At 41.0% G+C, this 26,487-nt stretch overlaps 2 protein-coding genes across 2 annotated transcripts; both read right to left on the reverse strand.

Moving 5' to 3' along the window:
* Positions 1 to 1,208: 1,208 nt before the first annotated feature.
* On the reverse strand, positions 1,209 to 15,487 carry LOC148366642 (uncharacterized). The gene is made up of 2 exons (XM_088333427.1): positions 15,254 to 15,487; positions 1,209 to 3,092 (listed from the first exon to the last, which is right to left on the reverse strand). The coding sequence occupies exons 1-2, from the start codon at positions 15,372 to 15,374 to the stop codon at positions 1,708 to 1,710; spliced, it is 1,506 nt and encodes a 501-aa protein (XP_088189553.1). The 5' UTR covers positions 15,375 to 15,487; the 3' UTR covers positions 1,209 to 1,707.
* A 719-nt stretch (positions 15,488 to 16,206) lies between these two features.
* LOC148366643 (uncharacterized) lies at positions 16,207 to 24,637 on the reverse strand. Its single transcript, XM_088333435.1, has 2 exons — positions 24,419 to 24,637; positions 16,207 to 19,812 (listed from the first exon to the last, which is right to left on the reverse strand). The coding sequence occupies exons 1-2, from the start codon at positions 24,546 to 24,548 to the stop codon at positions 18,515 to 18,517; spliced, it is 1,428 nt and encodes a 475-aa protein (XP_088189561.1). The 5' UTR covers positions 24,549 to 24,637; the 3' UTR covers positions 16,207 to 18,514.
* Between the last annotated feature and the right edge of the window lie 1,850 nt (positions 24,638 to 26,487).

Here is a 26,487-nt window from a genome sequence, read left to right on the forward strand (position 1 = left end):
GTCATGTAATATGTGTAAGCCAATTCAAGTTATGTTAGGAAATATGTTAACTTCTTGATGTGATTTATTGTGGCTATTTTTTGAGGCAATATAAAGACCTTAACCTCATGTTTGTTTGCAACATCTTTTGACATGTGAAGGATTTTATACATTTGACTATAAAGGATTTTATACGATTAAATACAAGTTACATTTATCCAGAGCAATGAGGATTTTCACTGAGTGGGCTTCAGGTCACGCTGTTCCAAATTCGGAATGTTTTGGCTGGGGAATTTTGATAACAGGACTCTGACGAAGGACGTCAGGCATTGTTTTGATAAGCGCTCTGCTCTTATGAGTTTTTCAGACATCAAGGTGAGGGGGTGGGCCCCACATGGGGGTTTTCCTGGCATTCCCATAGGAGGAGCCGGCACACCAGCTTGCAGAAAATAACGTGGCCCGAAAGAATGAAGGAGAAGATCGAGAGAGGAGGCCTGACGGAGACTCAAGCGACACTAATTCAGCTAATTCGGCCATATATTCGATGGAGCTCACTTAGTTAAATTGTTTAAGAAATTAAATCTACCCCCGTGGAAATGCAGCGAAGTTCCAATTTCTCCAAGCAAAAATGAGCGCTATGCAATCACTGTTCACTACAATAGTGGTCTGGGGCGGCAGTAGCTCAGGGGGTAGAGCGCTCGTCTTGGGATCAAGCGATCCCAGTTCGAATCCCAGCCCGTCAGTGTTACATGTCGAAGTGTCCTTGGGTAAGACACTGAACCCCTAATAACCCCAATAAGCAGGTTAGCGTCTTACATGGCTGCAATACAAGGCCACAATTGGGAAATGTGAAGCACATTGTAAAGCGCTTTGGGAAGTCATTGACTTGAAAAGCGCTATAGAAATGCAGATCAAATGCAGATCATTACCTGTTTTTTCAACCGGACCTGCCATTCTTATGATTCTCTGTTGTCATTCGTGGACGCCACAGCTTTCAGGGACAGGAGGTCAATTATTGAACTTCTAGAATACATATCTGCATGACTGTGAGGAGAAACACTACACATTCTGAGCCTAATTGAAAAAAAAGGTCTTTTATAATCCCTTTAACACTGATTACATCTTAAAAGCAATATACATCAACAAAGGAACTAATGACCTTTAGCTTATTCATTAAAATGTAAATGTATGAAGTTGTTAAATCACATTCGGTCGAAAATAAGACTCCATATTCAAGGAGTGTCACAAACTTACAATCCAAATAAGCTTATACTGTATATTATACTAATTATTGAAATTCAAATAAAAAGGCACAATGCTTTGATTACAGGTCAAAAATAAAGACAATGTAAATTCATTTAATCACAATCAGATCAAAAATATAATTTTGGTTAAGTCAACTCCAAATAGGTATGACATATGTGTACACAAGAGATGCTTAAAACATACTTCAGATAGAAAACTATAGTGAAACTTACTTTTTATCATTCATATTTATACAATCATTCAATAAAAACATACCTGAAACACTCGTGCAGTTTTTTTTGCTTTTAAATAAAAACTAGGACAATTATAAACTAAGTTAAGTAAATTTGAGACATGTCACTAACATCAAGTGTACAAAAATGTGTTCATTCAGTGGTAGCTGTAATTTTTTCAATGTAAGCACAAACTATGACCTCGTTGCAAGCAAAAATATACAATTTTAAATTGGATTTAAAATAATATTTAAAATGTGTTCTCACCCGCACACTTGTGATCCTGAGCTTTGACCTTACTGGAAAATATTTGACTGCAAACTGAACAAGAAAACGGTTTCTCATCAGTATGAATTTTTATGTGACGTTTTAAGTTATCTTCACGTCTGAATTTTTTACAGCAAACCGTGCAGGCATAAGGTTTCTCACCAGTGTGGATTCGTGTGTGGTTTTTCAAATGGCCTTCCCTGCTGAATATTTGACTACAAACTGAGCAGGCAAACTGTTTCCCACCAGTGTGGGTTCTTGTGTGTTTTTCTAAGTGTGAGCTCTGGGTGAATTTTTGATCACAAAATGAGCAGGCAAAAAGTTTCTTATCAGTGTGAATTCCTGTGTGGCGTTTTAAGTGTGAACTTCGGGTGAATCTTTGACCACAAACTGAGCAGGGGAAAGGTTTCTCACCAGTGTGGATTCTTGTGTGGTGTTTTAAGAGTGATCTTGAGCTGAATTTTTGACTGCAAACTGAGCAAGCAAATGGTTTTTCACCAGTGTGAGTACCTGTGTGTCTTTTTAAGTTCGAGTTCAGGCTAAATTTTTTACCACAAACTGAGCACGCAAAAGGTTTTTCACCAGTGTGGGTTTTTGTGTGGTCTTTTAAGTTTGATTTCAGCCTGAATTTTTGACCACAAACTGAGCAGGCAAAGGGTTTTTCACCAGTATGGGTTCTTGTGTGGGTTTTTAAGGTACCTTTCCGGGTAAAATTTTGACCACACACTGAACAGGCAAAAGGTTTTTCGCCAGTATGGGTTCTTGTGTGGGTTTTTAAGTGTGATTTCATGCTAAAATTTTGACCACAAACGGAGCAGAAAAAGGGTTTCTCACCAGTGTGGACAATGATATGGCGTTTCAAACTACACTTGTGTCGAAATGTTTTTCCACACTGCGAACATTTGTGGTACGTGTTATTACTTTCTGACTGTTTGTCGCCATCTTGGTGTCCAGAGTCGGAAGTGTCGTCGTCATCTGTTGCCCCGGAGCTTCTGCTTGGAGACACCTTCTCCTTGTTCTCTTCATGTTGATCTTCAGTCACAGGAAACTCTCTCAAATCTTCCTCTTTCACGTCAACAGGCTCAAAGTCATCTTCTTTCTTTTTAAAATGATCAAACTCCAAAACTTCCTGCTCCTTTTTAATGTCAACTGTCTCTAGAAACTCATCTTCTTCTTTTTTTATAACAATTTTCTCTAAATACTCCTCTTTAACGCAATCAGGCTCTAAATTGTCCTCCTCCATTTTAACGTCGACATGCTCTAAATCCTCCTTTTCCTTTTTAACATGATCAGGATCCAAATTGTCCTTTTTGGTGCCAGGCAACCTTGTCCCCCGTTGCCAAGGAAGAAGACACCCTTGATCGACATCTGCAGGACACAATATGTAAATTTATTTTTTACAACAAAAGCATTGGTACAAAAAGCTTTATAGCATTTCTGCAAAAAAAGAAATGCATACAACTATGATCCAACCCCACTTCCTTAATAAGCTAAATATCCCTTGTAGTATATATAACAAACACCTCAAGAATATACATATTTACGTAAGTTTTGTGGAAGTCACTCTGTCATCATCATTATGATCATACCCACCTCCATTCTTTCTCAGCATTCTATATCGTAAGATTATCTATCGTATTAAGTGTCTTTGGACCAGACGCCTTAGGGGGTCCGCCCCCAGGCAGCAGGAGCACCATTCTTGAGTGTCCTGATCTTTGCATTAAAAAGACATTATTTTTATTATTTCTTTATAGATTACAATTCATGTGTTTGTTACTTCCCTTCTCGATGACTGTAATGCACTACTCTCCGGTTTCCCGAGTCCAAAATCAAGAGCTTTCAGCTGGTACAAAATGCAAAAGTAAGGTTTTTAACTAAGACAACAACGTTTGATCACATGACCCCGATTTGAGCTAACCTGCATTGGCTACCTGTTAGCTTAAGATGTGATTTGAAGGTTCTGTCGGTAGTATACAAAATCATGCATGGACTTGCTCCCTCATATCTTTCAGATTTAATTTCCCCCTATGTTCCGGTCCAGAGCCTTTGCTCCGAAAATGCTGGTCTCCTCGTGATCCCAAGAGCCAAGAAGAAATCTGTGGGTTCGAACCGTTCTCCATCCATGAGATTCGATTTGCAACCTCAGTGGAAATGTTTCAATCTAGGCTTAAACACACACTTCTATTCTATAGCATATGAATAACCTATACTTTTATCTTGACAATATCTGTGTATTATTTGCCCTGATGTAGGTTTTAGATCAGGGGATGGTGTCATAATAGTCGAAGAAGTGCAGTTTAACAAAGAACCACCAACTCGAGTTAGCATCAATGGAATAACGGGTATGTTTGAAGATGATGGAAGTTCAAGATGTCCACAATGTGCAAATGTGAGGTAAGCATTTTCAAAGCATCTGTCCATCACATCATGAAACCTAGACAATGGAGAAGTTACATTCCAAGAATCAGTCCATGCTCCTGATTAGAAGAGAATTACAGGTTGTACTTGGAACAATGCAATGAAGAGGCAAACTTTCCAAAAAGATTGTGTGGAGAGATGAGGCCACATGAAAATGAATGCTTCCATTAAGAAGGAACAATTGCACCTCCTGGAAATCCATGTTTTGTTCATTTACCAGGATTTAATAGCTTTTTCATACTTCTAGCTCCATTTTAAAAGTTTCTCAAAGTCAAGTCACTTGATTCATTTGGTTCAGTCTTTAAAGAAAGAATAAACCCTTTAGTTATCAGCTGCTAAAATACAGATTGGCTTTCCATCTATTTAAGCTCAGTGCTCTCTTCGTTGGTCAGTCCGTCAACGAACCTCTGCCCCGTGGTTTTTGACTCGGTCCTGTTTCCTGTTGGTATTTCCTGTCCGGTATTGTTCCCTTTTATTTTTGTCCCGTTTAATATTGGTTTCCAGTCCTGTTCCAGTCTCTTTTTGTCCTGTTTATTATTCTCGCCAATTTTCGTTCCTGTCTAGTTTTTCTTGTTTTATTTCAATATCCTGTTTCATTATCATTCCTGTCTGTCCCGTCCTGTCCGGTAACGACCCCATCTGTCCGATATCAACTCGGGCAATTGTAATCGATCTCGTTGGTCTCTGGCTTCCTGTCTTTCCACGCCAGACCGCTGCCTAACGTGCATGACTCCCCATTTACCGTAAAGTAGAAGCTTGTGTGAGAACATCACTCATTTGGGTTCTGATCCGGTTTATGACAGCAATAATCCTAGTAATAAAAAATGATTCTGGCAAGGATAGGGACGCGTAAGCATTGTTCTAAAGCAGGGATTTCCAATGTGTCCAGTATTTTGGCGTTTATTTTGTCATGTTGTGTATTTTGTCAAGTGTATTGTTGAGTATATTGTCAAGTATATTGTCGAGTATACGACTGAAGACAGCTGAGGTGTTCAAGGACCTGTTCTGAAAATAGCTCATCAGTACTGGGTCTTTGTGATTTTCTAATAAAATCATTCTTTTATTGGTTGAATGAGTCTATTTAACCCTACTTCAAATAATTAGTCTGGTAATAACATAGTAACAACATAGTAATAACATGATAAGTAGTTATTACACAAATGCATATCGAAATAGGTGCCCTTTGCGCTAAAGTAACAAAAAGTATCTCTCAGCTTGAAAAAGGTTTGAGATCCCTGTTCTAAAGAACTTAGGATACCAAGAAAACACTTCATCCATGTTTATAGGGCTCTGCATGAGGGTAGGCAACAACTCAGAAAGAAACCATTTTAACATGCAATAAAAAACAACATAGACTTGTATGTAGATTTGCCAAGGAGGACCTAGAGTGAGACTGCAGGAGATAAACGATCTAAAAAAAACGAAACGGTCTGAAGCCAAAAACTTTGGAATAGTAGTTTTCCTGAATAAAACGGAATGAAAAACTTGTTTATATGTCAATGATTGAACCACAGCCATAATTCTTTCAAGTAACACACGTACGTTCATTCGTATCTCTACTTCCTGCCCGTTTGACTGCAACACATCCATGAAATATTTTTAACCTCTGTTATGACATTTATTTTGCACATAAAGGCGCATTTGAACAAATGAAGCCCCATGATGCTTTTGCCCAGTAGGATGAAAAGACTCATTGCTCCATGATGCTTCAGTTTACCATCACTAATAGCTACTACTTCCACCCGAGCCACCATTTAATTTAATATCTGCACAAAAAAACAGTACATATAGGGTAAGCGAGGAGATAAGTCATGCAGAATAAAACATCCATTCATTTTCTGCACCGCATATCCTCATTAGCGTCACGAGCGATCCAGGAGCCCATCCCAGTCATCTTCAGGCAGTGGGCAGGGGACACATAACAGACAACTTACCCACTTATTTGCACCAATCAACCTGACATGCATGTTTTGGGAATGTGGGAGGAAACTGGAGTTCCCGGATGTAAGCCACGCAGGCACGGGGATCCCGCAGTCGGTCAAATTTAATCCAGGGGCGTGCTATATGTTCCTTGCTCGGAAAAAGCTGGTCTACTCGTGATCCCAAGAGCCAAGAAGAAATCCATGTAACTTCCCCCTATGTTCCAGTCCGGAGCCTTCGCTCTGAAAACGCTGGTCTACTCGTGATCCCAAGAGCCAAGAAGAGTTTGGAGAATGTTCTCCATTCGGGCCCCGGTGCTGTGGAACGCTCCTCCCCCTGAGATACGATCTGCAACCTCAGTGGAAATATTTCAATCCAACCTTAAAACACAATTCTACTCTATAGCATGAATAATCTATATCTTATGTTGATAATGTGTGTATTATTTGCCCTCATGTAGGTGTAACAGAGTTGAAATTTGATTGTTTTGAATGTTTTTTTGAATTCTCACAAAATCTGTGTTTTTGTTGTATTACTGTTAATATTCCGGTACCTCATTCATTTGTTAAGTCATGGGCGTCTGCGACTGTTCTTTTCGTTTGGCACTTTATGGGCTTCAGCGCTTGCCGTAGCTTAAATAAGTTTGTAAGCGTTGAAGGTAAGATGTGCCCAATATCAGTTGGATAAAAAAAATGCATATTTTGCTAGACATTTGAGTTGCTTTCGAAATTATTTTTGTATATAAAGATATATAAGTTGTTCTAAATGATGTATATTAAAAAAGCACTAAATAAGAAGTAAAGCAATACAGCTTGAAATGAAGATGCAACGTGTTTTGATGCAAATACGCCACGAGGTGCGGCCTGTTGAGTGATGACCCGTTCTTTTGTATCTTTAATATTTTAGATAATTGCAGTCGTGAACAGAAGCCCCTGACTTTTGTATTGTTTTGTTTATTGAATGCAGGTACGTGTGAAAGTTATGTTCATTGTTATTATCGAAGTTTCATTATTAATGTGCTCGCATGTTGTCTGCTTGCTGTAGCTTAAATAAGTTTGTAAGCGTTGAAGATAATTGCAGTCGTGAACAGAAGCCCCTGACTTTTGTATTGTTTTGTTTATTGAATGCAGGCAATAAACCCAGAGATTGTGAAACCTTGTGTCGTGCATGAAAGAGGGTCGCTACCAGACATGGGGACTTGAGACTTAGTGACTTGGACTCGAGTCGACTCGAGTCGCTGTTTTTATGACTTGTGACTTGACTTGGACTTGGCAATCTAAGACTCGGGACTTGACTTGTGACTTGACTTGCCCAAGAAAAAAATACTTGGGACTTACTTGGGACTTGAAGGTGAAGACTTGAGACTTACTTGAGACTTGCACATGTGTGACTTGGTCCCATGTCTGGTCGCTACACTGGTGCCGTGACTACACAACGGGATCATTTTGATCGGCCTCTGAGCAGATCCCGGCGTTGCTGCATATTCTTCTTGTGTCCACTAGAGGGTACTGTTGCACTGCATTGGCGCTTTGATTTCGTTTCATGTATTTGTGCCACTGTGCATTTGCTATCAATACGTAAATTATTAGTTCATTTCTGGTTTTTATTTTTTCCCTTTTTTTATTTTCAATTCTTTGTATTACTGAAAGTATAATGGCTGAAGAATATAGTAGTCAAAATGGCGATTTTCAGGGCTTTTCTATTGGCAGGGGTGTTCATTTTAATGGTTTGAATGCAAACACACTTACTAGTGGGTATGGAAGTGAAGGTGTAGGTGGTCTCCAAGAACATGTTAGTGATGGGAGGGACAGGGGGCGTGGTATGAGCCCAAACTGGTCTCCAAGTGAACAGTTCTTGAGGGAGAGTGCACAGACTTCAACCCCAATGAGTGATAACATTGCCCTGCAACACCTGACTGACATGGTAGGCCGAATTGGAGAGCAGATAGGCAACTCAGTATTGGCTAGTCTGCTCTCTTCTGGTTTCATTGATCACACACATGCACATGACACACCAATGACTGGAAAAGCAGCGACTGTTATGACTAAAGACGACCCTAGACCACATAACACAACGCAGGAAAACACTACACCGGTAATTGTCCATGTCAAGACTGAACGTGAAATTGTGACTTTCAGGGGAAATGGTTCTGACAAGTGTTCAATTCAAGAATGGATCACCATGACTAAAGCCCAGCTTCGGAAACAGTCTTATACAACAGCTGAAAAAGCAGATGAGATACTAAGCAGGCTTTTAGGGAGGGCAAGAGACGTTGTCAGAGTAGCTCTCAGGAGTGATGAGGCACTTGATGTGAGGCAAGACCCAGATATAATTTATGACATTCTAATACGATACTTTAGTCATTCCTCGTCAACTCTCCCGTTGCAAGATTTTTACACCACGCTACCCACGCCAAAGGAAAATCCAGTTGACTACTGGATCAGACTAAACAAAGCAGCAGACACTGCTGATGAGGGTTTGCGTCGCTTGGGCAGAAAAATGGAAAACCTTGGCGGGGAAGTGGCACAAATGTTTGCAAAGTACTGTCCTGATCCACAGCTATCGAACATTTTCAGATGCAAGCCTGTTAATGAGTGGACCTCTAAGGACGTTCAACTCAGGATAGATGAGTATCAAAGGGAATCAGGGGCGTCAACTAGGTCTTGCAGTGTCCCTCCACTGAAGAATTACCCGACTGCAGTGCTTGACAGTGAATCTTCTTGTTGTTCCTACTCAGGCTCTATAGAGACGGGTCTCCAGTCCATTTGTCCCCACCATGTTAACCCCGATCCATATACAGATTTTTCGTGTGTTCGACAGCATGCCCAGCGCCCACAGCATGTCTCACCGCCTGTCCGTGTCCCATCACAGCATGTCCCACCACAGCATGTCCCACCACAGCATGTCCCACAGCCTGCTCAGAAAGATGACAGTGATGTCCTTGGCCGAATGATGAGCATGCTAGAGAGAGTTTTGTCTAGAGTGGAGCCACTGAATCCTGAGCGTATTCAGAGGCGCCTAAGTCCTTTCAACTCCCCTCCATGTAAGGTGTGTGGTGGCGCTGATCACTCCACTTTATATCATTGCAAATTGAATAATCTGTGTTTCAAGTGCCTAGCCCCTGGTCACTCTAAGCAGCATTGCCCCGACAAAGTTTCTCCCCAAATCAGTTCAGTTTCGGGAAACTAGCTGACCTGTATTCAGAGGGAGGCCGTACAGGTCAAAATGAGTTCTCCCACCCATTTGATCTCAATTTCAATTCAGTTTTTAATTCTGACACGTCCACACAATCTCAGTTGCCTAATATTGTTTATCAAAACACACATACTGTAGGGGGCAGCGATAGTTTGTTTTATGTACCAGTTAGAGTGGGGAGCAGTATGACTTTGGGGGGGATGTTGGATAGTGGCTCCATGGCCTGTACCGTGAGTGAGACTGCTCTGCGTAAGATGCTCTCTGTTGGAGCAGTACGTACAGAAGACGAATTTTCCACCAACGTGACACTCATTGGTGTTGGGGGTCGACGAGTGTGCCCAAAGTCAGCTTTCAACATCCATATGGAAATCAATAACTGTAAAATGATTGTGCCAACAATTGTTGTTGAGGGGCAACCTGATGACCTAATCATTGGAACTAATGTTATCAGAAACATATTGCATGAGTCAAAGAAGTTTAGTGCGTACTGGACAGCAATCTCTGCTCCATCATCCACTAATGCTGAAACGGAGCAATTTCTTTCAATGCTAGCTGGCTTGCATAGATGGAGTGGTGGTGAAATGCCCGAGAAGATAGGCACAGTGCTCTGCAATTCAGCCACATGCCTTGAGCCTGGCCGTGAGTACCTCTTGTGGGGGAAGCTATCAAAAACTGCAAAAGTATCTCCTGGGAGCGCAGCGATGACAGAACCTACGTCGGCACGATCTGCCCCCAAGGGTCTAATGATCGCCAGAATCGTCACACCTCTGTGGGCAGATGGATGGGTTCCACTGAAGGTCATGAATGTTACAGAATATCCGCTGTTTTTGAGACGCAATGCAAAGCTGGCTGACTTGGTGCCTTGTGTTGCTTTGGAGGATCTAGACCTGGTCAGTGGCCATCAGAGTACTTCCGTTGTGCAATTGCCTGCTGTCTGCTCTGATGTAAGTAATGCTGAGGAGAAGCTACAGTCTATTGGCCTGGGTGAACTAGATGTTGGCTGTTGTGATGCATCGTCTGAGTGTAAAGACAAGTTGTCAGAGCTGATCATTCACTACCAAGACATCTTCTCGCGTAATCACCTTGACTGCGGAAAGGCGAAGGACTTTGTTCACAGAATCCATCTGGTTGACCAAAAGCCGTTCAGACTCCCTTTCAGACGTGTGCCACCGAGTCAGTATCAAAAATTACGCCAAGTCTTGAATGAAATGGAAGAGAAAGAGATCATTCGAAAGTCGACAAGTGAATATGCTTCACCTTTAGTTCTCATCTGGAAGAAGAATGGTGATATGCGTGTGTGCACTGACTTTAGGTGGTTGAACAAGAGGACTCTGAAAGACGCTCATCCTCTGCCACATCAGGCTGATTGCTTAGCAGCACTTGGTGGCAACTCCTTCTTTAGTACAATGGACTTGACGTCTGGGTTTTACAACATGCCTTTACACGAAGATGATAGGAAGTACTCAGCGTTCACTACGCCTATGGGGCTTTATGAGTACAACAGGTTGCCACAGGGGCTCTGTAATAGCCCAGGGAGTTTCATGAGGATGATGACTTCCATTTTCGGGGACCAAAACTATTTAAGTCTGCTGTGCTACTTGGACGACATTTTAGTTTTTGCCCCTGATGAAAGTTCTGCACTCAGACGTCTTGAAATGGTGTTCAGCAGACTCCGTGCCCACAATCTGAAACTGGCCCCCAGGAAATGTCACTTTTTAAGGAAATCTGTAAAATTCTTGGGCCACATTATTGATGAACATGGAGTGTCAACCGATCCAGAAAAAGTTGAAAGTATAAGCAAAATGACTGTGGCGGACTTGATGGAGTCGGATGGAGCGACACCTTCTGAGAAACGTGTACGGTCTTTCTTGGGCATGTTAAATTTTTATCAACACTTCATTCCGGGGTATTCAACACTCGCAAAGCCCTTGTTTTATCTGCTGGCTGGCCAGAAACAGAAGAAAGGCAGAAAGCCCAAATGCACTGTAGTGGGCCGCAAACTGAAATCAGGTGACTGGACTGCTGACCACGACCAGGCATTTACAGACCTCAAAAAGGCCCTTATCCATTCTGTGGTTTTGGCTCATCCAGACTTTAGTCGTCCATTTTTGCTGTCGACTGACGCCTCACTGGATGGCCTTGGAGCCGTTTTGTCCCAGGTACGTGAAGGTGACACAGTGGCTAGGCCAATTGCGTTCGCTAGCAAGTCTTTGACCCGGTCACAGAAGAACTACCCAGCTCACCGTTTGGAATTTCTTGCACTGAAGTGGGCTGTGTGTGAGAAGTTTAGCCATTGGTTGAAAGGCCATGAGTTTACCGTCTGGACTGACAATAATCCACTTACACACATTATGACTAAACCCAAATTGGACTGTTGTGAGCAAAGATGGGTGTCAAAGCTGGCCAGTTACAATTTTGAAATCAAATATGTGCCTGGTCCCAAAAACACGGTTGCTGACGCTCTCAGCCGTGTCCCTTTTTGTCAGAATGTTGGCCACAGACTAGTCAGTGAACCTCTTCATGATCTCACTGCGGAAGCTGCGGTTTTGTCTGATACAGCCGTCCAACAGACTCTCTGAGACTCTACAGATCAGCCTGTCATGGCAGAGAAGCTGTCCCATTCTATAGCTACAAATGTCCAGTCATTACTCGTGTCGGCCCAGACTGTATCCAATCAAGAAGTTGCTGCTGTTGTCCAGTCACACACTGAATGGGCCTCCGGTGCGAGAACTCGTGCAGCTCAACTGATAAGCCACATGCCCCACCTTATTCCAGATACACTACCCAGTCTGCCTGCCTTCTCTATGGATGACCTGCGAGAGGCTCAGTCCAGGGACAGAGTTTTGTCTCGTCTTCGGTTTTATGTGGAACGGTCTCGAAGACCGTCTAGACGTGAAAGGGCACACGAGACAAGTCAAGTTCTGGGCCTCCTGAAGCACTGGGAGAAGTTTGTTCTGAGTGATGATGTTTTGTACAGAGTATCCTGTAATCAGATTTCAAATGCAAAACGCCATCAGTTAGTGGTCCCTGATTGCCTGAAGGCCGAAGTTTTAAAAGGGGTGCATGACAGTGCGGGCCATCAAGGCCAGTCAAGAACCCTGAGCATCGCCAGACAGAGATTCTTTTGGTTGCATATGGACAGGGATGTGAGGATGCATGTTCGTCAATGTCAGCGTTGCATAGTCAGCAAAGTCACTGAGCCTGCAGGGAGGGCCCCTCTGGAAAGCATTGCCACTTCCCGCCCATTGCAACTTGTTTGTATTGATTTCTGGTCCGCTGAAGATTCACACAACAAATCTGTTGACGTATTAGTGATAACAGACCATTTCACCAGATTGGCACAAGCTTTTCCATGTAGAGACCAGTCAGCCAGGCAAGTAGCTAAAGTTCTATGGGAAAAGTATTTTTGTGTTCATGGCTTTCCGGAGAGGATCCACAGTGATCAAGGCCCAAGCTTTGAGAGCAATTTGGTCGCAGAACTTTTACAATTATCTGGGGTGCGTAAGTCACATACTACCCCGTACCATCCGATGGGAAATGGAAGTGTTGAGCGTTTTAATCGTACTTTGGGCAATATGATCAGAGCTCTGCCCCCTGAATCAAAGCAGGACTGGCCAAGACGTTTACAAACACTCACATTCATGTACAATTGCACTGCTCATGAAACTACTGGATATGCACCATTTTACTTGATGTTTGGGAGAGTTCCCCGCCTCCCAGTCGACACTCTGTTTGGGAACATTTTGTCTGACCCTGACATTACCACCTACGGCAGATATGTTGCAAAACTGTCTGAAGACCTGAGGGAGGCTATGTCAATTGCTCAGGAACATGCAAAAAAGGAACAGGGCAGACAGACTCGACTCTATAACAGGGCAGCAAAAGGGCCGTCAATTGGAGTTGGAGATAGAGTCCTTGTGGCGAACAAAAATGAGAGGGGCAAGCGAAAATTGGCTGATAGGTGGGAGTCTACCATCTACACTGTTATTGAGATGAACCCTCAAACACACACATTCAAAATTCAAGACACCATCACAGGGAATGAGAAGGTTGTTCACCGTAACCTGCTGATGTTGGTTAACTTTCTCCCAGTTCAAGACCAGCCCTCTCTCCAGTCTGATTTGTCTTTGTCCTCTGCACAATCATCTGTCTCTGTTTGTTCTTCAATGACCAGTCCCACTGTCTCCGAAGAATCTCATGCTCGAGTGCCTGCTCAGCTAAACCGGTCTGGATGTGCGGCAGATGATGCGCAGAGTCTTGTAAGCATCTCAGGCCCTGACAACTACACAGATCTCACGCCTGCGTCTGGGGAGAGAACCAGAGAGTGGGTGCATGGGCTGAACTCTGAAAGTTCTGATCACTCTGGTCATTCCTTGACCACTCATACTCACGACACTGCTGTTAGGGATGACATTTCGACTCTTAGTGAGCATGATCATGTTCAATCTGTAGTGGCTGCTGTCTCTGGAGGTAACGTTAGCCACACTGATCAACCAGAGTCTGCACCACACCGCACTACACGCCTGGGTCGTGTTATACGACCAGTCAACAGGCTTCTTCACACTATGGCTAGACAAGATGTCACCAGACACCTACAGTGTAATGTTTAGACTATGCGTAACACAGTAGTTCGAGCTCTTGGGGCATGACATTTTTTCCCTTTAAAATTCTTCTGAAATAACTTGGTTTTGGAGAGAATGTTTTGTGCTCATTTATGTCTTATATATGTCTTGGGTGAATGTGGAATGTGTAAGGCATTCTATAGCCGGTGGCTGGTTCAGAGAATTTTCTCTGTCCACTGCATCCTTAAAGGATACTTCTCAAGTCGGTCCTAATATGTGTGACCCAATGACTACTATTATATATTGATTTTGATTTTATAACCAAGTGTCAGATTTTGTCCAGAATTCGGTGGGGGTGGGTGTAACAGAGTTGAAATTTGATTGTTTTGAATGTTTTTTTGAATTCTCACAAAATCTGTGTTTTTGTTGTATTACTGTTAATATTCCGGTACCTCATTCATTTGTTAAGTCATGGGCGTCTGCGACTGTTCTTTTCGTTTGGCACTTTATGGGCTTCAGCGCTTGCCGTAGCTTAAATAAGTTTGTAAGCGTTGAAGGTAAGATGTGCCCAATATCAGTTGGATAAAAAAAATGCATATTTTGCTAGACATTTGAGTTGCTTTCGAAATTATTTTTGTATATAAAGATATATAAGTTGTTCTAAATGATGTATATTAAAAAAGCACTAAATAAGAAGTAAAGCAATACAGCTTGAAATGAAGATGCAACGTGTTTTGATGCAAATACGCCACGAGGTGCGGCCTGTTGAGTGATGACCCGTTCTTTTGTATCTTTAATATTTTAGATAATTGCAGTCGTGAACAGAAGCCCCTGACTTTTGTATTGTTTTGTTTATTGAATGCAGGTACGTGTGAAAGTTATGTTCATTGTTATTATCGAAGTTTCATTATTAATGTGCTCGCATGTTGTCTGCTTGCTGTAGCTTAAATAAGTTTGTAAGCGTTGAAGATAATTGCAGTCGTGAACAGAAGCCCCTGACTTTTGTATTGTTTTGTTTATTGAATGCAGGCAATAAACCCAGAGATTGTGAAACCTTGTGTCGTGCATGAAAGAGGGTCGCTACATAGGTTTTAGATCAGGGGATGGTGTCATAATAGTCTGCGCTTTGCAATAATCTGTGCAGCCCTGTGAGACTCTGTGTTTGAGGGCGTTACGAAATAAACACGACTTGACTTGCTAACCACCGATCCACCGTGCCACCCACTAAAACACGCATCTTTTATTTTCCCTTCGATTTCATTGAACTGCAAGGTTGAATAGTATTTGAATTCGTCTTGACGCCAAACAAATTGACTCCACCTTCTAGCAGCCTTATCGAGAATATGAAATAGAAAAGTTATAGCATGTATACTAAATTGACACCGGGAATCAAAAATATAATGCCAAATATGTTGTAAAAAGTAAGTGACTGACCTGCTCCTTTCAACCCAACGTGTAGCTGCTTGCTGATGCTAACTTGGTTTAGCCGTCGCTGTTCTCGCTCAGTCTCTTCCTGAAGCTCCTCTTTGAAATATCCTTTCCCTCTGGAGTCCATTTTAATGGCGTTTGAAGGAATCGCTTGCCTTTTAACCAGAAAAACTGAGCTTTTTCACACGACTGGAACGAAACGCCGCCTAGCCAAAAACAAGCTGGTAGTGACCCGGAAGAACAAAGGTGGGCGGAGCTTCGACAAATGACCTCTCGGTTTTCGAAAGAGCTCTTTCATTTTATTTTATTTTAGTATGCCTCCGAAAAAACAGTATTAGGTGAAAATCAACACAAAATTGATTTCTCCAGTGTCAGTAATAAGTCGAAACATAATGCAGAAAGTGATAGCAACGGCAATAATTCCGGCACGACTAAACGGCGGAGAAATTCTTCGGAAGATCGCGGAGGCAAGGAAATTTCTAACTTTGAGAGTCAAAGAGCCACACCACGTACTGAACATTTTTACCTGGCTTTACAAGGTGCTCAATTTTTACTTGCGTAGTTCAATACCTTTGGGGAATTCCGTGTCAATATTAGCAAGAGCTGTGCTAAAACGACGCTGAAGATTTGAAGTCTTGAAATGGGATATCGTGGTACTGCATCATAATCAGAGTGATTTGCCATTCCCTTCTACAAAAAAAGTAAGCATCTTCACATTCTTCCTGAAATGCCCTGTGTTCATCTTCATATTTCTATTTCGCTTTGCCATTTTGACCATGAGGGTAACAGTCTACACGCTCATGAAATGTTGACTTAATTTCCCGGCATTAGACGTAACCTACGCAGAGGATTGGCTGTCAGTTATGTGCCCAGAGCAGCATAAAAACAGCGAATCTGCCAAATTAATTTCAAAATATTATTTATTTTTGTTATTAACTCTGATGTATTCAAAAGCGTGTTTTAAGAGGGGAAAAAAACTAAACATGAAACGAGGCAAAAAGCCACAGTATATAGAAAATATGATGAGGCAAAGAGCTGCATGTTCGCCATCCCTGCATTGGAAGGACAATTTGCATTCACACCATTTGGACTCGTCTCCACTTTGAAATAAAGGAAATATTTCGGCCACCTTGAACGAATCGGGGAATTCTCCAGTGGTGAATGATCAATTACAGATAGAAGCTGTAGGGGTTACAAATAATTCAACTCAGGTCAGCAGTTCAAACTTCAAACGCCTGAAAATAACAATCACAGTTGAATATAGGAACAAAGATGGTCACAAAGGCAACTATTTTTTGTAAGTAAAATGAAAAGAAATGTCATTGATTTGCTGAGGAGACGGTGACACAATGACACAAGTCTCTGAGGACTTCCACGACAATCACACAGCAAAGCCGAGGCAAGTGGCTGTAGTCAATTCATAATCCCAAAGGTGAGAACAACCAGGAAAAGTATGTGTGTGTCTGTGTGCGGAGTCAAACTTTGGAACAGTTTACAAGATGAGATCATTTTCATTCATTCATTCACGTTATTTACACATTGCCTAGGAAGAAAGAAAAATCTAAATTTAAAAAACATAATTACAGTTTGATATGAAAACAAAGGGATTTGATTTAATAATTAAAGTGGCAGTCAAATCAACGCACAAAGAGATGAAGAGATCATTGAAATGAAGAACCAAAAGCAAGGGCTGATGGGAACAGTGCCCCCTAAACTTTGACACTTTCCACAAATGGTACATTTTGAAAAAAAAATCAACTTAATTAAATAAACAAAACAACTTATGACATTTTGATTATAAGTCAAAATCTAAATGTATGGAATTGTTAAATCAAAGTGAATCAAAATCGGTTTAACATAGATCTTGTCCATAAATCTTTAAAAATTAATCAGTCACACACTCACGATACAAAAAAATAGATTATGAAATCCATATAAAGGTCGTCCTTTGATTGTGGTTGGATCCCTTAGCCACTAAAGTCGTAGCGGCAACATTTCCTGTGGTGTGTCTTGGGTAAGTACAGCCTGGTGGTGCCCATCCCTCTCCAGGCCAACAACAGATATAACAAATATATATTGTAAATACATACAATCAAAGATAAATAAAAAAAAAAAAACCTGGGGGGCCATTGCATCAATCCTGGATAAGGGATAAGGAAGATATTATTATTATCTTGGTTAGTTTTAACCTCAAGTGGGACGCATGGAAGCAAGTTCAAATTAGCCTGACTCAGTTACTATGGTGATTTATTCTTTACAGCAGGTGTTTCCAACATGGTACTCATCAAATAGAGTTCTAAAATACCCTGTGTTGTCGATCCGATCTCCAACCTCAGTGGAAATGTTTAAATCTAGGCTTAAAACACACTTCTACTCTATAGCATATGAATAACCTATTTTTTGTTGACACTATCTCTGGACTATTTGTAATTGCAACATCCATTGCAGCCTGGTCATCCTGAAAGGGGGATTACCTCATGTGCGGTCCCTTCTCAAGGTTTCATTATTTTGCTCATGTTGAGGTTTTTGAGTTTTTCCTTGCCCTCATGTTGGTTTCAGATCAGGGGATGGTGTAATAATAGTCTGAAATAATAGTCTGTGCAATAACCTGTGCAGCCCTTTGAGACTCTTTGTGATTAAGGGCTATACAAATCAAAATGACTTGACTTGACTTTACCTTATCAATAGTGCTCATGTAACATTTTTTTCTTCTACTTTCTTTCAAACATTTATAAAACTCCGTCAGGAGCTGATCTGCTTATCCAGTTAGCCCAGATTTCTTTATAACAACTTTGTGCAATACCCCCCAACAAAGAGGCAATCTTGATTTTGTCAAGTCAGAAAGTTATAACATATTTACATGTGTATGCAAAAGATGCTTGAAAGGTACTGTACTCAATAAAAGTCAAGAGTGGAACATACTGTGGATATAACATAGTAATTACTGTTAATCATTTAATTTCATATAATCAATCAAAAGAGGATACAAGCTGCAACACTCGTGTATTTGTAAAAAATAATGATAATTCAAACTAGAACAACATGAAATCACATATCACTGAGGTCAAAAGTACGCAGTGGAGTAGTAGCTGTGTTTTTTTAAAATAAAATGAAAATTATGACGGCACATCAAGCAGAGTGAAGACTGCTATTCTCACCAGCACACTTGTGACCCTGAATTTTCACTTGACTAGAGAATTTGACTGCAAAATGAACAGGAAAATAGTTTTACATCGGTGTGGGCTTTGTGTTTTTTTAAAGCTCCCTTTATGGCTGACCAGAAACTGAGCAGGCAAAAGGTTCTTCACCAGGGTGTGTTCTTGTGTGTTTTTTTAAGGTACCTCTCTGGGTAAACTTTTCACCACAAACTGAGCAGGCAAAAGGTTTTTCACCAGTGTGGGTCCTTGTGTGGTTTTTTAAGGTACCTCTCTGGGTAAATTTTTCACCACAAACTGAGCAAGCAAATGGTTTTTCACCAGTGTGGGTTCTTGTGTGGTTTTTTAAGCTTTCTTTGTTGTTGAATCTTCGACCACAATCTGAACAGGCAAACGGTTTTTCACCAGTGTGAATTATCGCGTGCTTTTTAAAGTGTGACAGATGGGTGAATTTTTTACCACAGACAGAGCAGGCAAAAGGTTTTTCTCCAGTGTGGGTTCTTGTGTGAATTTTTAAGTTACCTCCCTGGGAAAATCTTTCACCGCAAACTGAGCAGGCAAAACGTTTTTCACCAGTGTGGGTTCTTGTGTGAATTTTCAAGGTACCTCCCTGGGTAAATTTTTCACCGCAAACTGAGCAGGCAAAACGTTTTTCACCAGTGTGGATTCTTGTGTGTCTTTTTAAGTTCCCCTTCTCAGTGAATTTTTGACTGCAAATTGAGCAGGAAAAAGGTTTTTCACCAGTGTGGATTCTTATGTGGATTTTTAAGGTACCTCTCTGGGTAAAATGTTCACCGCACACTGAGCAGGCAAACGGTTTTTCTCCAGAGTGTGTTCTTGTATGTTTTTTTAAGTTCGCCCTTCCGTTGAATTTTTTATCGCAAACCAAGCACGAATACGGTTTCTCCCCGGTGTGGGCTTCTGTATGTTTGTTTAAGTTTGATTTCAGGCTGAATTTTTGACCACAAACAGAGCATAAAAAGGGTTTCTCACCAGTGTGGACAAGGATATGGCGTTTCAGATTACGCTTATGTTTAAATGTTTTTACACACTGCGAACATTTGTGATACGCGTTATCACCTTCCGACAGTTTGTCACCATCATTGTGAGCAGAGTCGGACGTGTCGTCGTCATCTGTTGTCCCAGAACTTCTGCTTGGAGACACCTTCTCCTTGTTCTCTTCATGTTGATCTTCGGAGGCTAAACGGGCCCCAGTCCCGAGAAACTCACTCGAATCTTCCTCCTCTTTCACGTCAACAGGCTCCAAATTGTCCTTTTCCTTTTTGACGTAAACAGGCTCCAAATTGTCCTCCTCCTTTTTTGTGTCAACCTTCTCTAAAAACACGTCTTCCTCCGTTTTGATGCCAGGCAACTTTAGTTGCCAAGGAATGAGATTCTCTTGACTGACGTCTGCAGGATACAAGACACAAATAGGAAAATCTCTTCAAAAAAAAACACAAGGTAATTTTTAACAGCAAATGCATCATTACAAAATTCCTTTTAGCATTTCTACATTAAAAAAATAATTAAATATATTTAACAGAAATATGGACATTTATTTTTTTAGCCTAAAAGCCTATGATTAAAAGTTTATCTTGGAGTGCCATTTGAATTCTTGTTGTCATGTACACTATGTCGCTATCAATGACAATAAATACAATGAAATGAAAACCCTCTTAATGTGCAGGATTGTTTTGGAGATGTTTTACTAGCTTTTACATGTCATTACAGTCTTATCTTCTTTTGTTATATGAGCTTTTGCAGTCTTTGAGGTCCTATGGCAGGGGTTTGTTGACTTTTCCTAGGGCGAGGACCAAAACCGACCAATGGTAAGGTAGCATTTAGTCACTTTAGTCTTCACCTATGGAACTGTCTGCCAGAGGAGATCAGGTATAAGGGGATCCTTGATATTTTTAAGAGGAAGCTCAAGAAACAATTTTTCATTTTTTTTTAACTTAGTTGGAATTTGTTTAACTTTTAACCATTTACCGCGACATATTTATGCTTTGTTCTGCAGACGATTTAATATTTATTTTTGTATTTTAGTGTTTCTTCATTCGGGGGGCTAAAACTTGTAGGCTGAAAATCCCGAGGCCATCTGCTTTCATCCCCAACAGTGTGGATAAGCCTTCCTCAGGTCCCTCAGGTCACACTGGTTAGTCTTTGGCTTTTTATAATCAAATTTTATTTCTATTATTATTATTATTTGTTTAATGTATTTTAACTATTGTGTGTTTGTCTGAGTATTAGGTCTTTTGGGGTGTTGGGTGAGAAGAAATACAAAAAATATTCTATTCTGGTCTTATGGTAAACTGAATGTCTCTATAGACTGGGGAGATCATTTCTCCCTCATGCCATGTGGCTCTTTAACCCCACATTAGCATATTACCCTATTTTTATTACAGTGTGTAATTTTCGTAACACTATCTAAATGCTCTTTATTAACACATTATATTAGGTATTTTTGTATTCTATATCTTTTATTTTATTTTTTAGCACAAGGATACTGCAGGAAGTGTGAATTTCCCTCCGGGGATGAATAAAGTATCTATCCATCTATCTATATCTATCTACAGTGGGACCTCGCTACTTCGCGCTTCGACGCTCGCGGGTTCAGAACTTCGCGGGCCTAAAAAAAAGATTATAATAAAATAATAAAAAAAAAAAAATATATATATATATATATATATATATATATATATATATATATATATATATATATATATGTATAGGGCAGCACGGCAGCGCAGTGTTTAGCACGTGTGCGGCACAGTTCTAAGGTCTTGGGAACCTCCTGTGTGGGTTCAAATCCAGCTACCGGACTTCCTGTGCAGAGTTTGTATGTTCTCCCCGTGCTTGCGTGGGTTTCCTCCGGGCACTCCGGTTTCCTCCCACATTCCAAAGACATGCATTTCAGGTGGATTGGCCGGTCCAAATTGTCCCTAGGTTTGAATGAGCGAGCGAGTTGTCTGTCCCTGTGTGCCCTGCGATTGGCTGGCAACCAGTTCAGGGTGTCCCCTGCCCACTGCCCGATGATTGCTGGGATGGGCTCCAGCACTCCCGCGACCCTACTGAGGATAAGCGGTGCAGCTAATGAGATGAGATATATATATATATATTTTTTTTTTTTTTTTTTTAAGGTGCGCCGCTACTTCGCGGATTTTCACTTATCGCGGGTGGTTTTGGTCCCCATTAACCGCGATAACCAAGGTCCCACTGTATCTCTACTTGATTTAGTTTGGTGGCATATTTCGTTTGGATGATTTGTTTTAATCAAGCTTAAAACACTGAAAATTGGATGTACAAAGGACTAAAAAGCACTTATTCTTTGCAATTTTCCATGTCCCAAAATCTCTTATTGCTTATAACTACGTAAAGGTAAGATTGTGACTTCTTCAAAGTTGATTTCATATTAAATGGCTTGAAAATTTCTAATTGTAATTACAATATTGAGAAAAAAAGTTTTCCATTACTTTCTTGCTTTCTTATTTTCAAACATCATTTTCTCCAAATAAATACTGTATATGGAATAATCACAACATATTATTTCAACATATATCCCTTTGTATTTAAAATAAATTAAATTGGTTTTTAAGCTATGTTATCTTTACTCCTACTATTTTGAGACCCAAACATATCAAATAAGGCCAAAAGAGACCTTTATTGTCAATCTTGTTATGGCTCAATTCACAAGCGCAAAGTAGAAAGATATATTATTGCTTTTCAATGTGAAGCACACATTTTGTTCATAAATTAATTACCACTAATGATATTTGGAAACATTTTACTATTTTTATGAAACTCGTCTGTGACCCTTCTGACAAGTTTATTTTTTTCTTGCATTTTGAAATGAAAAAAAAAACATTCAGGGAGGAACATTCTCTTTAAGCTTCCACGGGTCTGAGCAATCACGCAAAGTCTGTGAATCAAAATAGTGAGAAAGATCCATCCCAAATGTGGCAACCAAAATCATTAACCAACATGTCCGAAACTTGAGATAAAGGCATGTTTTATTTTGCAGAGTTTCTCTTTTGCATTTTAATACATTGGTTTACATGTTATTTGAATGGTTGCACAGCCCACAAATGTGAGTTGTTTTTTACCCTGATTTGAGCTAACCTGCATAGGCTCCCTGTTAGCTTAAGATGTGATTTTATGGTTCTAATGGTATTATACAAAATCATGCATGGACTTGCTCCCTCATATTTTTCAGTTTGAATTCCCCCTATGTTCCAGTCCGGAGCCTTCGCTCTGAAAACGCTGGTCTACTCGTGATCCCAAGAGCCAAGAAGAGATTTGCAGGTTGGAGAGCGTTCTCCATCCGGGCCCCGGTGCTGTGGAATGCTCTTCTCCCTGAGATTTGATATGCAACCTCAGTGGAAATGTTTAAATCTAAATTTAAAACCCACATTTTATGCTGACATCATCTGTGTATTATTTGCCCTCATGTAGGTTTTAGATCAGGGGATGGTGTCATAATAGTCTGTAGTTAGCAATAATATGTGGTCTGTGCAGCCCTTTGAGACTCTTTGTGATTAAGGGCCAAACAAATCAACATGACTTGACTTAACTACTTTTACATGATCGTTCCATTGTTTTTCAAAATTGTAACGCAATTATAACAATTTATTTAGTTGGTTGCACGATACAGAACACTCACACTTTTGAGGTGAAGTACAGTATTGCCACAAAGATTGAATTGATATACAGTGTCAACCCAAAAAAAAAAAAAAAATATATATATATATATATATATATATATGTATATATATATTAGCAGCCTATAACTCAATTTTTTGTATTATTTTTCTAGACTGAATTGATAGAACCGTGTAATGGTAGCCAGATTTGACTTTGACGAAAAGAAATTTATTTTACAATGCTATTGGAAGTATAAAAACGCAGTAGAAGTGCTCTATGAGCCGGCTCTTGGAAGTGAACCAATAGGGCTGAGACCCAACCACTTATCAGCTGGTTTCCCCCGATTGTCTATCCATCTATCTATCTACCTTGGTCAAATCCCTCAAGAAGGGTGACCGACAGCAAGCCAAACACATACAATAAAGACGAAAATGAAAAAGGGAAAAAATAGCAAAAAAACACACGCAATTTTGTGGCCCATGGCCAACCCAAAAGCCAAACACCCAAACAAGTTAAGCAACACAGCACCCAAATTGGTCATGCTTTCGTCCCTCCAGGTGAAACGGGACATGAGAAAGCGGCCATGTCACTCAGGGCAGGGTGACACAACACACTCTTCTGTTCAACAGCAGGGCCCGAGTGCTTTCACTGGTTTACCCCTGCCGCATCATACAGGTGTCCTGCCTATTCCTTAGAACACGTCCAAACATCCCACTATCCTTTTATCCGATTGTGATTGGTCAAAATGTTGAGCATAAAAAAGGTTAACATTGTTTATTTTTGGGGAGATGTATACATGTTTTAATTATATTTAAGGTGCTTTTTAATGTTAAAGTGTTTCTATAAAATGTGAATTCTCATTATTATTTTTATCTATCTCTTTCCTATTGTTATCGTTTTGTTTTTTGTTTTTTAGGGGGGGACTTGTCTCGGTTTCTTAATGGTTCTCGAAAAATAGTCGGAACACGCATCTCTACAAGTAAATACAACTTGAAAAAATAGCTAGAAGCTAGATATAGCTGGCAAATATCGAGCTAGTGGCTACGTTTTCATCTAAAACAATAGAAAGATCTAACTTCTTGCCTGCCCACTGATAAAGGCTAGCTGGCTCACAAGATAACCTACACATTTATATAATTACCACATGTTAAATGTATCATGGCGAGATTGTCTGACGCCAACACTTACTATAGAAAGCTATAGAACTCAATTCTGCTAGCTAGTAGCTAGTAGTTGAGGGCTATACCTAGAAGTTACATTTACCATCGACAAGATCCTAGCAGTCAAAAATGTAGAAAGTAACAAAAAATAGTGAATTGACTTCAGGAATGGAAAATAAGATGCCAAAGACGTTATGAAAACTAAAGTGACCAACCTGCTCTGTTCAATACAACTTGTAGCTGCTTGCTAATGCTAACTTGGTTTAGCCGTTGCTGTTCTCCCTCGATCTCTTCTTGAAGCTCCTCTTTGAAATGTCCCTTTCCTCTGGGGTACATTTCAGTCATGTTAAAGACTCACCATTAACTCTTTTACGGAGTTAAACGGAGCTTGTTTACGCGACTGGAGCGGAACACCGCCTAGCCAAAAACAAGCTGGGAGTTACCCGGAAGGACAAAGGAGGTGGGCGGAGCTCCAATAAGACAACTTTTGCTTCACAAAACAGCTTTTTCCTTTTCCCGTGCTACAGTCAAAGTATATTTTCTGTGTTATTGACTCCATATTTTGGTGTTTTCAGTTGGGATGTGGTTCCATGCCAACGAGCGTACGCCCACCTGATAAGGATGTTGACCAACCATCCATCCATTAGCTCCACCCCTTATCCTCAGTAGGGTCGCGGGGGTGCTGCAGCCCATCCCAGCCATTTGAAAGCTATATAGCTAGTAGACCCAGATGCGTGACGTTTCTCACACAAGAAAATAGATAGATAGATAGATAGATAGATAGATAGATAGATAGATAGATAGATAGATAGATAGATAGATAGATAGATAGATAGATAGATAGATAGATAGATAGTGGACAAGCAATTATGACATGTCTGCAGATTGTGACAATAGCATGACAATGAGCCGATTTAGAAGTAATGCGTTAGCTGTAGCATGAGCAAAAAAACAGGTTGATGTGATGTTGTCCATCCATGCATTATCTGCACCACTTATCCTCAATAGGGTCGCAGGGGTGCTGGAGCCCATCCCAGCCATCCTCGGGCAGTGGGCAGGGGACACCCGGAACTGGTTGCCAGCCAGTCGCAGGGCACACAGGACAGACAATTCACTCACTCATTCACACGAAGGGACAATTTGTACCGGCCAATTCACCTAACACGCATGTTTTTTGGAATGTGGGAGGCAACCGGAGTGCCCAGAGGAAACCCACGCAAGCACGGGGAGAACATGCAAACTCCACACAGGAGGTTGGATCTCATGACCTCAGAACTGCTGCGCTGCCCCATGTTGATGAACCTTCCTGTGTCAAACCATAACGTTGCAATATTTAAACTGATGCCTTGTACCTGTAAAATAAATGTCTCAATAAACCATGGGGGGATGCTGCATTGCCGCCCAACCTGGAAGGCTGGCAGTGTCTCCCCTCTCGAGAGAAGCAAAGTCTCTGTATCTTTCTCCTTATTTGATAATAATTACAAAATGTCTTTACAGATGAACCTGACATTTGAATTGGTCCTTCGAGCCGGATCGCAAGTCACATGAAGGAGTCCAGTGGTGGAGCCAACGACCAGTAGACTGTGGCCACGGCAGTAAAACCCTTTTCAGGACCGGACCTAGACTCCATCTCTGGAGTCTGAACGGTTGACGCGAAGCCAGGAGACAAGAGGCACTTTGGGTGGGACACTCATGATTGGCTGAGATGAGTGAATGGGGTAACTGAGGACGACGGGTGTCTTGTACGTACTTAAAATCTGTGGATAGACAGACGAAGTCTTGAAAACTGAGGACAGACAGAGGGAATCTATAAAACTGAGGAATAATGTATGAATTGCAAGTCTTAGGTATGACTCGTTCAAGGCTTGAACCTGTACCCTCCCTGTCCCCCGCTTTCTGGCAACACATAGCCATCATTCCCTTAGCCCAAATTAAAAATATTTGGGCAAAATTCCATTAAGTCGCAGGATTTGTGGAGTATGTTCATTGTGATGTGAGCCTTTGACACTTCCAACGGATTTGCAGGAGCTGGCGAGTGCAGACGTCATTGGATCAGTTTTTCAAAAAACGCGAGGGAAAGAGGTAAACAAATATTTTTATTATTTCATTTATTATTCTTATTTACATTATATCCCTCTTGTCTTATGTTTTTGTGCAGTAATATTGTGGTTGATGTGCCAAAACGGGTCAGGTAGCTGGAGCAGGAGATCAGAGCGTGGTTGTTGTGCTAAAATGGGTCAAGTAGCCGGGGCGGGAAATCGGAGCGTGGTCGATGTGCTAAAAC

The sequence above is a fragment of the Urocampus carinirostris genome, chromosome 4, assembly GCF_059441175.1.
Source record: "Urocampus carinirostris isolate Australia breed hairy pipefish chromosome 4, RoL_Ucar_1.0, whole genome shotgun sequence".
Classification (NCBI taxonomy): domain Eukaryota; kingdom Metazoa; phylum Chordata; class Actinopteri; order Syngnathiformes; family Syngnathidae; genus Urocampus; species Urocampus carinirostris.